This window comes from Clytia hemisphaerica, unplaced genomic scaffold (genome assembly GCF_902728285.1).
Source record: "Clytia hemisphaerica strain Z4C2 unplaced genomic scaffold, Clytia hemisphaerica genome assembly, whole genome shotgun sequence".
NCBI lineage: Eukaryota > Metazoa > Cnidaria > Hydrozoa > Leptothecata > Clytiidae > Clytia > Clytia hemisphaerica.
The window spans coordinates 2,469,508-2,483,542 of NW_027103595.1; the positions used below are offsets into that span (position 1 = coordinate 2,469,508).

At 34.7% G+C, this 14,035-nt stretch overlaps 1 protein-coding gene across 3 annotated transcripts; it reads left to right on the top strand.

Moving 5' to 3' along the window:
* Nucleotides 1-6,642: 6,642 nt before the first annotated feature.
* On the top strand, nucleotides 6,643-13,943 carry LOC136801709 (uncharacterized). 3 transcript variants are annotated; one of them, XM_067058362.1, is made up of 6 exons: nucleotides 6,643-6,719; nucleotides 7,497-7,637; nucleotides 7,813-7,877; nucleotides 12,046-12,198; nucleotides 12,412-12,586; nucleotides 12,979-13,943. In XM_067058362.1, exons 3-6 carry the CDS (start codon nucleotides 7,842-7,844, stop codon nucleotides 13,173-13,175), a joined length of 561 nt encoding a protein of 186 aa, XP_066914463.1. In that variant the 5' UTR covers nucleotides 6,643-6,719; nucleotides 7,497-7,637; nucleotides 7,813-7,841; the 3' UTR covers nucleotides 13,176-13,943. The 3 variants fall into 3 exon arrangements, with proteins under 3 accessions (XP_066914463.1, XP_066914464.1, XP_066914462.1); XM_067058363.1 differs by having other exon boundaries at nucleotides 7,497-7,569; XM_067058361.1 differs by lacking the exon at nucleotides 7,497-7,637 and having other exon boundaries at nucleotides 6,649-6,719.
* The last annotated feature ends 92 nt before the right edge of the window (nucleotides 13,944-14,035 follow it).

A 14,035-nucleotide genomic window follows, 5' to 3' on the forward strand; every position in this document is an offset into this window, starting at 1 on the left:
GTGGGAGTTGAATCTTGTTGACTTGACAGGCTTGACGACGTCGCAATAATGGTCGAGAGAAGAACGTTGTCCTGTGATGTACTGGGCAGGACAGGGCTGGCCAGTTGGCTTGAAGATGATTGTGATGAAGCAAAAAATGAGTTCAGGCGGCTGTCGACTAATGAATTGACCAATGATAAAAGTTGCGTACTTTGATCAGTAACAGTAGTAATTGTGGACTGGACGTCATTATTTTGAGTGTTAACAGGAAAGATAGGTAAGAGTTGTTCCAGATTGACTTGGTCAGATTCCATGGTAAAATTTTCACTGAAGCTTAACTTCTTAACTTGCAGATGGAGAGATAAGCTCAGGGCAAACACACCCTTGGAATATATATACGGGAACTCAGATAACCGGCAGCCGAAAAATACCTAATCCTAACCTTTTCCGCAACCCGATGTAACTCAGTCGACTGGGAATTAACCTTAGCTAAAGATTAGCTCCAACAAATCTAATAGTGAGGTTAAAGGAATAGTGTATTGCTACGCAAATCAAAATATTATGGTCACGTGTCTGGAATTTGATTGGTCGAGCGCGATAAAAGTTTACAATTTGATTGGTCGAACGGGATTTTCACTTTCGTTTTCGTAATCTAAACAAACCGAAAATTTTTTTGCGACATAAAAAAGTTGGGAGGGGAATGAAAAATCTTTCGTGTAATTTCTTCTGTCTTCTATCATACTTATATGAAGGAAATTTTCTGTTTTGCTATGCCAAAATTGATTCACAAATGTAAATACTACACAAGAGTTTTTCTATACACAAAGAGATTGTGAGTTGAGAAGATATAAACAGTTCTTTTTTATTTTCCTGTGTTCTTTGTGTTTCATCAAGAGCAGATGAACAAAATAACAAATAGTAAATAAAGCATAAAACATTTTTTGAAAAAAATAACATCACATTACAAAATTCCTGTATAAAAATTTGGATTTTGAAAACTATATTAAGTATTTACAAATTCTTTATGGCTTCACTTTTATCAAGAGTGATGCAAAAGTATTTGAATAGTAATATGACCTCCTCTTTGAAATTGCCTTCCAAAATATTTCTTTCCATTCAAAAAAAAATTCTCAATTAAAGCACCCTCAGAATTTTTCACAGTAGCACTTCATAGGGAAAACTGTTGGTGAAAAAATACTTCCTTTTTTTAGCAGAAAATGTTTTTAATATCTTAAAATTTTATCATTGAGTATATGTATTTATCGTCACTTCATACAACATCAGTCACAATATTCCACATTCACTCAAGTTAACAACGTAAATAAAATGTAAACAGTTCTTCTTACAGCAGCATATCCATGCCACTGTAAAAAATGCAGCTATGTCCATCCATCACGAAACAAACTGGTATATACATGAAAAATACGTTCAACTGTTCCCAAATCATAGCATGTACGAGGACTTTCAAAAAGGGTGCAGAGATATGTAGCTTCAGAGTCGAACCATGCCAGAAGCACAAGAAGACAAAGTCCCTTGATCGATGGTTTGATCTTAATTTTCAATGAAAATGATAGTCACAGGATTTTAAATTCAATCAAATAAATGTGTCCTACTGCTACTTCCTCAACATTATTTCATAAAATTCCAAATCAGTACAATATGATGCTCAGAACCAGACAGAGTCTTTCATTCATCGTAGAGTTACTTTTCACTTCATTTTATTTGGTTCGTGCAAAATCTCATGATACAGTGCTTTTATCGAGAAAATAATATCCACGTTCCATGAATAGACCGATTATATCGAAGTATTCTGAAGTTATGTAGACTACAGTCTCCAGAGTTGATTTTTCAAGTCATTGGATGAACAAAAATGTCCCATATTTTGAAGTACGAACCATGAAAATCTTCTTTGAACAAGGCTTTCTTGTCTTGATGAGTTTCATTCACTTCTCAGATCCATATATGCACACTTTCGAGAGATGAACAAGTCTTTCTTGTCTTGTTGATGAGTTTCATTTCACTTCTCAGATCCATATGCACACTTTCGCGAGAAAATAGAAATCTCTTTCTCCTCTTGAGTGTTCAAAATTGACTACATTGTTATTTAACTGAAAGAAGCAAGAGAAGAGATAGTTCTGTATAAATTGTTTAGCAAAAGAATTCAACCTTGATATTAAATATCTTCTTGTATCTTCAGCATCATAGAAAAATAAACATTGAAACTTTCTATAATGATAGTTCAATAATAATATGACCTATTTCAGTTAATATTAACACTGCTCAGCCACAAAATGATCAATGAAAATCTCGTAAAGATTGCAGTTTTTCTCAATAAAAATTTTCCAGTCGCCATTTTCTTCTAGCTCGTTTTTTGAGCAAGACTAGAATCTCGTTCGGTTTTCTCGCGCCCTTGACGGGAAATACTCACTCGGGTAGTTTTACTTTTTGCGGGAAAAACATGAGCGAGTTTCTTTGCTGTCGAGTTCAACTGTAGCAATACACTATTCCTTTAAGTATACGGGATAATCACGACGACGAACGAAAAATGTAATAGGCTAGTGGAAATACGAAATTTGATTGGTTAAAACTCACTAGCCTGTTAAATTTTCGTTCGTCGTCGTGATTATACCGATTTACTTAACCTCACTAATATGACAGATGGAGTAGCAGAAAACCCGCGAAGAATCAGGTGGAAGAATCATTTTCTTGCTTTCCTCTTGTAGTACTAGCTGTCCTTTTCAGCCTGTTCTGCTGGTCTGGTCGTAGCCAGGTCTAGTCTGGTCGTTGTTATACTCTCTTTATGCTGTTGGCCAACTGCATGATCACACCTGAAGGTAAAAGTTAAGGATGATGAGTGGGTAAAAGCAAGAAGGCTTTTTCTTTTTACAACAGTTGATGATTTGTTTTGCGCAAGTAGAATCCAGCAAATTATTTGTAACCTGGTGATCTTACTAGGCTGGAAATAGTACTGTGAGATTGGGTATAACTTGCATCAGTGGAAGCTAACATGCATAGCCCTCAAATGAATGACCTGGCTGGTCATTTTAAAGTACTCTACCATTCCATTTTTGTTTTGATGATTTAACTTTGTATTTTAATGACCAGCCAGGTATATTCAGAGTGAGGCAATAATTACTTTTGACGTATTGGCTTATAAGGAGTGGATATAAAGGTATATTCAGAGTGAGGCAGTAATTACTTTTGTTTGACGTATTGGCGTATAAGGAGTGGATATAATAAAGTAAGATATTGATATTGGCATAAAGCAAAGCTTTTCAAGACAATAGGAGCACCGCAATCCTAACGCCTGATTTGTTTATGTCAGGGTTATTAAGGCTCCGCCTCTCCATCGACTACCTTAGTGTGTAATGAAATAATAAAAATTTGCCGTGAACTTTGCATCGTTTCTACACTGGTAATCTTATAGTCAAAGGGGATTCGATGATTGAACAAGCTCAGATTTTCCATTAGCTTTTTTTTTTGCTCAGTTTTTCAGGGGATAATTTTTCTGTTCTGTTGTTTACATTGAACACTTACCAATGTTATCCAATAGACCTTTTCGCCTTTCCATCCGCCATCTTGAATTGTATGCAAAAATAGAGGAACAAAAAAGGCGTGGTTGGATTTAGTTGGAAAGTATGCAAAACATAATATCCATAATACGCAAGTTTACACAAAGATTAAAAAGACAACAACAAAGCATCTTATAATTAAATATTATAATCGTTAGAACAATAAAAGATGGAATTTCTCAATCCAAAAAGAAATATTCACAGAATAACAAAAGCCTTTTAGAAATTTGTTCTTAAAGACAGCATATTCTGTTTTCATGCCATTAAGCAATTCCATGAAGACAGAGTACACACATCAAACTTTCAAAATACGCAATCTGAAAAGCAGTAATTATGACGTCACACATTATCAATGTTTTGATTTGATCATTTGTTGGCTCTATTTCCAGGAGATAATTTACCGTCAGCCGAATAAAGATTATTTTTTGCCTTCGCTGATGATTTTTCAGTTTGAATTTATGTCTAATGTTATTGATTTTTGAAGTGCTTGTTCTAAGAGATGAGCGAATATAATTATTTTTAGTTTTCAAGAGAAGCAAATTTAATCTTTCTTCTATACAAGATTACACTTTAATATAATGCCAATACATGTAAGTTTTATATTAATACTTTCTTTTTGCATATGTTTTGCATACTTTCTAAGGGAATTTCACCACGGTAATTCGGCCATCATAGTTTTTGCATATAATTCAATATGGCGGATGGAAAGGCGAAAAGGTCTATATGTTCAGTATCTTTGTCAATACAATATTGAATCCAAAAATTGAGGGGTAATATAATATTTGAGTGAGATTCAACTTTCCATTGATCCATTATGTCCAATTTGGCTTGATTTGCTTGATCGTTTATATATTACCATTCAATTTAACTGGTTGTAATCCATCAATATTGGCCAGTGTTCAAAAGTAAATACCTAAGTCCTAAGACAGAGCCATTTCATAGCTTATAAGATATATAAGATGTACTCATGAGATTGGTGATAATGGTGGTGTATGAACAAAATAACTAAGAGATGGGAAAATACAGTATAATGAAAATACAGTATAATGAAAATTGATTTGAAATCAATACATTAAATACAGCATTAAATTTATCAAAATACTGTAATCTGGTCTAATGTAGACATCCCTCATGTAATTCCAACATCCTTCTTTAGAGATATTTTCCTCTTGACTGGTTATTAGCCATTGCAGTTATTCTGACATTTTATTATTGCCAGGTTCAAAGATTGTCGGAGTTTGATAAAGGAATGTCAACATTAGACCAAACAGTATAACACATGTACCGTGAAGTCGAGTAACTTGCATCAGTGGAGGAGGGGAACTTGCGTAGCCATCAAATGACTGACCAATCAAAGCAGCTCCACTCACAGCTCTTCTCTACCATTTTTGTTTTGATTTAACTTTGTATTTTAATGACCAGACAGGTCATTCATTTGAGGGCTATGCATGTTAGCCTCCACTGATGCAAGTTACCTGATCTCAAGGTACTGTTTCTATAATAAGTATGTCAGTGTTTTCGATTGGGAAGGTGGCTAGGATCAGTTTAGGGCATTCCACAATAAAAGTTATGAATAAAAATGGATTTGAATTTAAATGTTTAGGACTCTGCACACGCCGTTCATTAAACAATGATGTCTGGTAATTTACAGTGGGTATGGTAGGATAATATGACAGGATGTATATCGTTGTGTCTATTCAAGACAGCCTTAAGTCCATTTTTTTCCATTTTGAGATAATTGACTTAAAAATGTTTTCATTTGCTGACATTGATAACTAAGAAATGAATAATGCCAAGAGTCCATACTTTGATATTATTGGGGTATTATAGTTATCTTTTTGTGGTTAAGAAGAGGTTTTCATAGCTTGCTCCAGAGGCTCTAAATGGCATTTATTGGAATTAAGGCTGTATTAAATTGAACTTAAAATCTTCATACCAAGCAAGTTTCAAGCTGAAATTGAGCTTTAAAATGCTTTAAATCCATCAGCCAGACTGTTGGACCTAAGGCTACACATTTTATGGCAATGCTTATAGAAAAATAATTTTGACATGCAGTAAGGCTTCTCAAGACTTTTTGCCCTAAAATTCAGGACTTAAGACTGTTTATGGTTGATATTATGGAACATTCTAAATTCTTACCGTACAATACTTACTTTTTGTACCAGCTTTAGTTGATATTGAAATATTAAAGTCTGAATATGAACTTTTTTTAAGGCCAAATAGAGTTTTAAACCAAACAGCGTATGAAGCTTTTAAAGGCTCTAAATTTTTTAAGACTATGGAATCACCCTTTTAAGTGACCTAAGGTGCTTCACCATTGAAAAAAAGCTGGTTAGAGGACTTTATGAAGGATCTATTTATTAGTTTTGTTCATTGAATGGTTATTTTTGTTCAATTTTAGCTGTTGAAAGTGCCAGTAAGCAAAAACAACCCATCTTTCGTGGGGGGGGGGGTTGGTATTTTGGGCTCGTATTGCTTATAGTGCTTGGAAAAACCTCTGCTGAGTAAAAGTTTATAAAAAGGGAGCAATGTATGAGATTACATGCATTATGTGATGGCTTGCCACGTGTGAGGATGTCTTGAAAATATGTTATGTTAATTGGCATTTTGATGAAACTACTTAAATAAATGATAACAAATAAATGGCAACAAATAAAGAAGTAATCAATTAATAACAGCTTAAAATTTCTAGACTTAACTATATACTTTCAGCCATACTTTCCATACTTAACTGACAAGAAAAATGAGTTTTAAAACTTTTATCCAAAAAAGTTATACTGTTACTCCATGTTTGGAGGAATCCAAATTGACACTTATAAATATAGTAAAAAGCACTATTATGGAAAATTAAAATGATCAAAGTTTAGGGGAGACTACTAATGTTGCTACTTATTAAGAGTGTTTTGTCTTTTCTGTGTGATACTTTATTTTCAACCTTAATATGAAAATCTTCTGGTCCTCTTAATTAATACCGTTCTTCTATCAAAAAAGCTATTAAAATTGTTCTTGCAATGCATAATTTTCATTTTTTTCAATTTATTGATTTACTTAACCTCTTGTCAACTAAATTTATGACTTTTCCTTTTCGCACAGAAAGAAAAAGTTATTATGTTATTATCTTGTTATTAACCAACGGCAACATGCAGAATGATGAAATACCCACAAATAGTAAGTTTGAATAATTTTCTTTAGACCTTCTTATATCTTCTTTAAAGATGTTTTTCTCCTCTTTATTTTTATTTTTATCAATTTAGTAAAATCCGAAAGCATCCAACGAGGACCTTTTTTAAATATCTGTTTCCCAGACATAGCCTTCCTGGAAAATTTGATCCGTTGGCCGAATATTTCAAAAATCTTATTCCTAGAAATGAAGATCTGTTTCTCCGCAAAACCTAAATTTTTAATCTCAAAGTATCTTTCCTAGAAAATTTGATCTGTTTCCACAATTTTTCAGAATTAAAATTTTGATCTGTTTTCCCAAATAGGATATCTGTTCCCCTCTCCTGGAAATTTTCATCTGTTTCCCTTTCTTTTTGTTATTGATATCTGTTTCCCCCATAAAGTCCAATCTGTTTCCAATGCAATATCATCTTTTTTGGAAACAGATATCTGTTTCCCAATTTATTATGTCATCTCCTAGAAATATTAATCTGTTTCTCTCTGATGAAGACATCAGCTGGAGCTGGCTGGAGCGGGGAAACAGATAGTTTTAAGGAAAAGGTCTCTCCTAGAAAATCGGATCTGTTTCCCCATTTTTCAAAAAAAGCTCTCTCCTGGAAAAGGGAAACAGATATTTCGGGGAAATGGGCTCGTTGGCTGCTTCTGAAAATCTAAAATCTCAACTATTAGTACATCTTATTACATTATTTTTTTCGAATCGCATAAGATATTCCACTTGAAGGAGTACGGATTACACACTTTTTAAAAGTATATACTTCTCCTTAGGGAACGATTTGATTACGATTACTGTGACTGAGACATGAAACTATATGACAAAGAATGACATAACAGCGATTTTGTACGACTGATGTGAAATACGTATAACCGTTACAATTTGTTAACATGAAACCAAACCTACCAATACTGGTGATTTTTTCTATTTCCCAGTGATTTACTGTTTTAAGTATCAATTTGTTACTATTTATCATTTCTGATTTTGGGTCGTGTGGTGATGGGGCATATTTCAATGTACAGTACCTAACATAGATGTATGTAATCACCTCAAGCTTGTAGTTTCATCTCAATTAATTACACTTTTCAGGTCATACTTCCACGAAAAGAAAGAAGGATATGAAGAATATCGATTATGGAAAAAAAAGAGTCAAGGTATATTGTGTTTACATAGTTCGTCCCCCTTATAAGGGGATGACACCTTCCAAAAAAATGAAGAAGGGGGGGTCAGAAATTTTCATGAAAAAGGGGGGTAGGAAGGAAGGGGGGGTACTTATAGTGGAGTCAGTTAGGTGTCAGATAGGTAACAATTGTGCAAATCATGACAAAATCGTGAAATTTTGCACAGTGGTCCAGGATGGTCTATAGATGAAAATTTTAAGGGGAGACAAGTGTCAAATGTCACCTGTCACTCCCTGTCAGCATTTGTTGACAAACAAATATGTCACTCCAAAATATGTCATATTATACACCATTGGAAAGATAATTGAAAACTGAACAACTTTTTTGCCTACACTAACTTCCGAAAATGTACTCAATAAGAGTAAGATCAAAATAAAGTTGGAGAAATTACGTCATCGTTTGAAATAAAATTTTGTCAAAACCGAAAGTGTTTTAAACTCCTACATATTATATATCGTTAGAAAGATAATTAAAATCTGAACAATTTTCTTGCTTACAAAAAGTACTGAAAATAAATTGTATACTCAATAAGAGTAAAAATAAAAATTAGTTAAAAAATTTACGTCATCGTTCTTGGTATAATTTGTTAAATTAACTGGAGTTTTGCTATCACAATTTCATGGGAATTAGTCAAATTACGCTGACATGTCTTCAATTATTTTTTCAAAAGAATTTGCTTTGAATGAGGTGCTCCATTCACCTAAGAATTTCTTTCACATCCACGCTTTTTGCAGTAGCGTGTTGACTTGACCAAGACTGGTGAAGAAAATAGGAAAAATATTGTTTTTTTTCTCTTAATGAGAGCGGGGAGTACAGTAAATTGTTTCAGATATTTTTTCTCTTTTTGACTCAAAAATTTGCTATTTTGAACAAGAAAGGAAATTTTGAAAATACGGATAAAAACTGCAAGAGCCTTAAGAAAGGTTAGTACCCCAATTTGAACAGACAACACCATGATTTGTCAAACCTTAGCCTCTGACCCCGACTGTCCATGATAGAGAAAGTTTCTCAACATAAGCAAATAGTCTTACTCTTCAATCAGTAAGTGAATTTACTTTTATGTAAAAAATGTACTCCTTTTTTTACAAACTTCTCTGAAAAACTGCACCAAATTCTCAGTTTTGCAACTTTTTCGACTGAAGCAGCTAAGAGGTTAAGGCTTAAAGTATGGTATTTTTAGCCGACTGGAGTATACTTACCCACTTACCTGCACCATATGCTACTGTCATTTTTATATTCTGTGATTCAGACTAACTGCTAGTTTGCAACATCTTCAAGTCTTTTCCTGCAAAATATGCTTTTCTTTCGCTATTTTTCATCAACTTTCTCGAGTTTCAACTCAATATCTAACAAAAATCTCTGAAATCAAGATAAAATTCATAAGTGACGAAATTTCATTGCGCCGATTAATCTTGACTCTCCCTCAACAAATGTTTGTCAATTTTACTATTGGGAGTTCTAAGGCTGACGATGTCCTGATAGTGCTTTTAGACTTAGTCAGTAATTTAATTACACCCCCTTCTCACAGACATGTTAGGATATTTTTCAGCCAATGGGCTTTAAAATCAGGGACTGAAACTCGATGGGGATCGATATTTCCTTGCTTTTTATGGCTGGGAGCTGCTGGGAGACGATATTTGGCCAATTTTTCCACCGGGTCTGCGAGAACGGGGTGTAGAATTAGTTGCTATAGTATTGTAGCTACCTGGAGGGTACTAGGTTATGTCTGAGCCAAAGTTGAACTCTTTGAGAGACTGATTTCGACGTTTTTGCGACCCTTTAAAGATTATTTTTCCAATATTTAGCTCAGATGACCAGATTTTAAGACCCTTTGAGGGACTCAATTTTTGATATTTCGTAAGTTTAAGGCCCCTTCAGAGAACCAATTTCTAATTTATCGTTTTTTGTACCCCTTTTAGAGACTTTCGAGAAGGGATCCTTATGGCTCGCACATACCCGATATCCATTTCGCCCAAGTAGTAATTTGAGGCGACTTTGCAAAATATCTAATTGTAAATAAAGTTGTAAATGAGGCTTAGTTAAAGCACCTTATCCAAACATTATGTTGGTATTTCAAAAGATACGAGGTAGAAAGCCATCGCGTAGGCTATTCTAATAAGACGAATCCTACTTACTTTCATAACGGAACCGAACATCAACAGCTACAGTGTAAATGTCAATATACTAATAAAGCCCTGCCAACAAATTTACGATATTTTCCCCAATACATCATAACTATGCTGATCCAATAATAGCAGGGGTCGATTTTCGGAGGCTTAAATCCTACATTACCATCATTTTAGGATAATAGCCTTTTGTTGTGCTGATGCTGGAAAACTTTCTCTATTGTGACGGTTTCTAGTGAAAAACGATCTTTCTTCTTGGCTACTTTGTCTTGCAATCAATTTATTCACTTCTAGAAAGTCCAAATACAGGTTTTTTTACATTGAAGTCGGCTAAATAAGGAAATCATTGTCAGTAAGACTATTAAATACTTTTAAATCAACATCTACGAACTCAAGACACCAGCTAATTTAACAAATTATACTAATAAGGATGACGTCAATTTTTTCACTTATTTTTATTTTACTCTTATTGAGTATATTTTCAGTAATTTTTGTAAGCAAGAAAGTTGTTCAGATTTTAATTATCTTTCCAACGATATATAATATGTAGGAGTTTGAAACACTTTTGGTTTTGAAAAATTTTTATTTCAAACGATGACGTCATTTTTCCAACTTTATTTTGATTTTACTCTTATTGAGTACATTTTCGGAAGTTAGTGTAGGCAAAAAAGTTGTTCAGATTTCAATTATCTTTCCAATGGTATATAATATGACATATTTTGGAGTGACATATTTGTTTGTCAACAAATGCTGACAGGGAGTGACAGGTGACATTTGACATTTGTCTCCCCTTAAAATTTTCATCTACAGACCATTTTGGACCACTGTGCAAAATTTCACGATTTTGTCACGATTTGCACAATTGTTATCCTAACTGACTCCACTAGTTTATTATTTCGCTTTTTCTCTCTAAAGATATTTCACATATATTTGTTAGCTGTTTTTGTCCAAAATCCTTGGGGGGTAGACATTTTTAGAGGTTGAGGGGGTGCCAAGAAGGGGGGTCAGACCCTTTTCCGCACTATGGTTTAGCTCGATCAAATAACACAAGTCACCTTCCTTCCTGAGTAAACTTTTGGTTCGTCTGCAGAAGAGTTTCTACAGTGCAATACTAGTGAGGTCTAAATGAGGTAAACAAAGAAAAAGTTCACACCTTTTACGCTGAGTATAGGTAGTACACCCCTGTGTCACAGACCCGGTGGACCCCCCCACCCCGCTGAATAAATAGGCCAAAAAATCGTCCCCGTTAGAAAACACATCCTACAATTTCAACCCCACTACGAAATTGCTCTATGATTTTATCCCCATTGAAAACTGAATGTAAAAAATTGCACTCCAAAATCATCCCCACTGGAATTTTTGAACTGGAAAAAATAGATTTAATTTCTATCCCCATTGGCATTTTAATAGAAATTTTCATCCCCACTGAGGGAAAAAGTTCTACCGGGGCACTGAGACAGGGGTGTGGTAGTGTAATCTAAAAAGAAAGTAAAAACGAAAAAAAGTTCTTAGCAAACCTCCCTAAATGGGTTTTCCCTCTGAAAAATATTGAAATTGGCGAGGGTGGGAAGGGGAGTAACGCTTAGCATCAAAGATGTATCCAAAATTGGTAACCTGATAACAGATGTTCATAATTTTCTTACGCGCACGGTAAACCTCTAAAGGCGCTTGAAAATTATACATCTGAGGAAAATAGTCCTCCCGCGGAAAATTCTACAACAAGAATCTTGTTGTGCGCCGGAAAAATAAAAACTTATACGGCGCCCTATTCATTAAGACAATCGCGCAATTTTGTTGTCATTCCCAGTCCTTTTAGACGAACGCGGTCCTTACGATTTCGAGATTGCATATTCGTCAGATTGTTTGTTTTCACACATCCCTTTAGAGCTTCAGCGTGGTGTGCAGAAAACATTCACAATCTGATCTCAGGTTAAAAATTGGTGAATTACAAAATGCATAATGCATAAAAGAAGCATAAGGGAGTGAATTAGCATTGGTTTTATTTTGTATTTTAGAAATGTAAAACGTGCTTGGTCGAGGTCGAGGCCACCAGGAACAGACAACTTCGTTGCCCGAACGGGCACGAATTTGAAAAAAAAACCAAGCCAGTCGAGGCAGCTACTGGGATGAAGACCATCACCCAAACAAATCGTGATTGGGAGAAGAGTGTAAATATTTTTTTCTTGTGGATTTTACATTAATTGACTCACCTAATAGTGAAAGTTCGATTCACTTTTTTATGGATGAAATTCATTTGAATTAGCTAATTTACTTAGCTCATTTTGTTAAAAGAACACCTGAAGAAAGGCTCCCTGCATGGAAACTGTTAAAAAATAAAAGCTTCAAGCTACATTCTACCTTCATTTAATTTATTTCATTAGATCAAAACTCTCAACGAACAACACCACTGGCACATCGTCACCATCAAGGCCAAGAGGCATCAAAACAGTGTCGAGTTCCAGTATCTTGGTACCCCTGGCGTTGCCAAAAACTTCATCAACGATGAAAAGATTGGTGCTGCTATCAAGGGCGCTTTTGAGCCTCGTTTTAAAAGAGGTAGGGAATTGTTCATTTGCATTACTACATAAGGTAGGCTCAATTAACTCGTTGTTGCAGATTTATCGTTAGACAATTATGAATCGTAGAATTTAAAATGAACTTTTCATAATTTAAATTCGGTATTTTCGATGTTAGGCCGAAACTTGTGAGTGCCACAGCTCGTCACAATGTCTGCTATTCTACCCACACTCTTGTATCAGAATAATATTAGCCAATCCCTCTCACATGCCATGCGTTGACCTAGGCAAAGGTACATTTACTTGCAAAGAACGTGATAACCACTATACTACTAATCGCTATGTAAAACTTCTTGTAGTGGAAGTTCAATATTATTTTTTTCTCATCAGCTTGTTATATTGCTTCTGTTACATGTCGTTATTATATTTTAGAAGTCAAAGAATTCAAGCCATCGTTAGGGCAAAAGCCACCCCGTGACGAATCTTCAACAACCCAGTCTTCAACAACCCAGTCTTCAACAGCCCAGTCTTCAACAACCCAGTCTTCAACAACCCAGTCTTCAACACTCCAGTCTTCAACGGTGCCTCTAGAGGAAGCCTTGGAAGTTCTTGAAGAAGGAAATGTTTAATATTTAAAAGTACTCGATTGTGGTTTCAAAACTTCCCGGTGAATTTCCCTTTTTTCTCAAATATTATGACCTTGATTGTAGCTGGGGACCTTGAGTTTTGTATAAGATTCCCATTACTGCACTAAGTAACTTTCCGAAGCTCATTTTTAACTATCCTAAGTCCTGGTCTTTTTTCCGCTAGAAAAGTGGCAAAGGAATTTTAGTGCGGAAATGGGATACTAAACTTTAATACTTGAGCTATTCCCTTCCTACTCACCTGTCTTAAACAGATATAAATCAGTGCCAAATCAATTTTCAATTTATCAAGCATTCGTCAGTCCTTCATTCTCCTTTGTTTACATTTTTAGCGATTCTCTATTTAGCTCTAGTTCGCATTCCGTTTAGCCTGATTCATTTGGGCGATTCCTTTTTTTCAGCTTTTTTCTGTCCTCTACAAGGGAGATTCTGGGGAGAAGCTATCCTCACCTGCGGACAGGCCCCGTAACAGATGAGTGTTGTTTCCCCCTAGGGACCGCTTTTGTCCCTGTGATCTATACTGGTCACTCCACTTGTACATATTCGAAAAACGAAAACTTAGATATATTAGGGCTCTTTATTATTTTTTTAAATGTAAATACTACTTAGAGACTATTTTATGATTATATACTTTTATGATTATATACCATAATGTTTGGTGATAAAAGAGACGATAAAAAAAACAATAGTTTCATGCGTCTCAAACAAATCTTTTTTGGGAATACGTTGATGAAGTGAAGTGTAAAAGGATAGATAAAAAACTTCTTGAAAAAATCAATTCACACTTCTCTGATTGATATTTAAACTGAATTACAAAATACTTTTTTTCATCTAGTGTTTTTATC

Bases quoted from the DNA above. Each gene is read 5' to 3' on its own strand.
- LOC136801709 (XM_067058361.1), top strand. From the start codon at position 6,692: ATGCAGAATGATGAAATACCCACAAATA. The intron at 12,199-12,411 runs GTAAATATTTTT...TTATTTCATTAG, and splicing joins ATCGTGATTGGGAGAAGAGT to ATCAAAACTCTCAACGAACA. The intron at 12,587-12,978 runs GTAGGGAATTGT...ATTATATTTTAG, and splicing joins TGAGCCTCGTTTTAAAAGAG to AAGTCAAAGAATTCAAGCCA.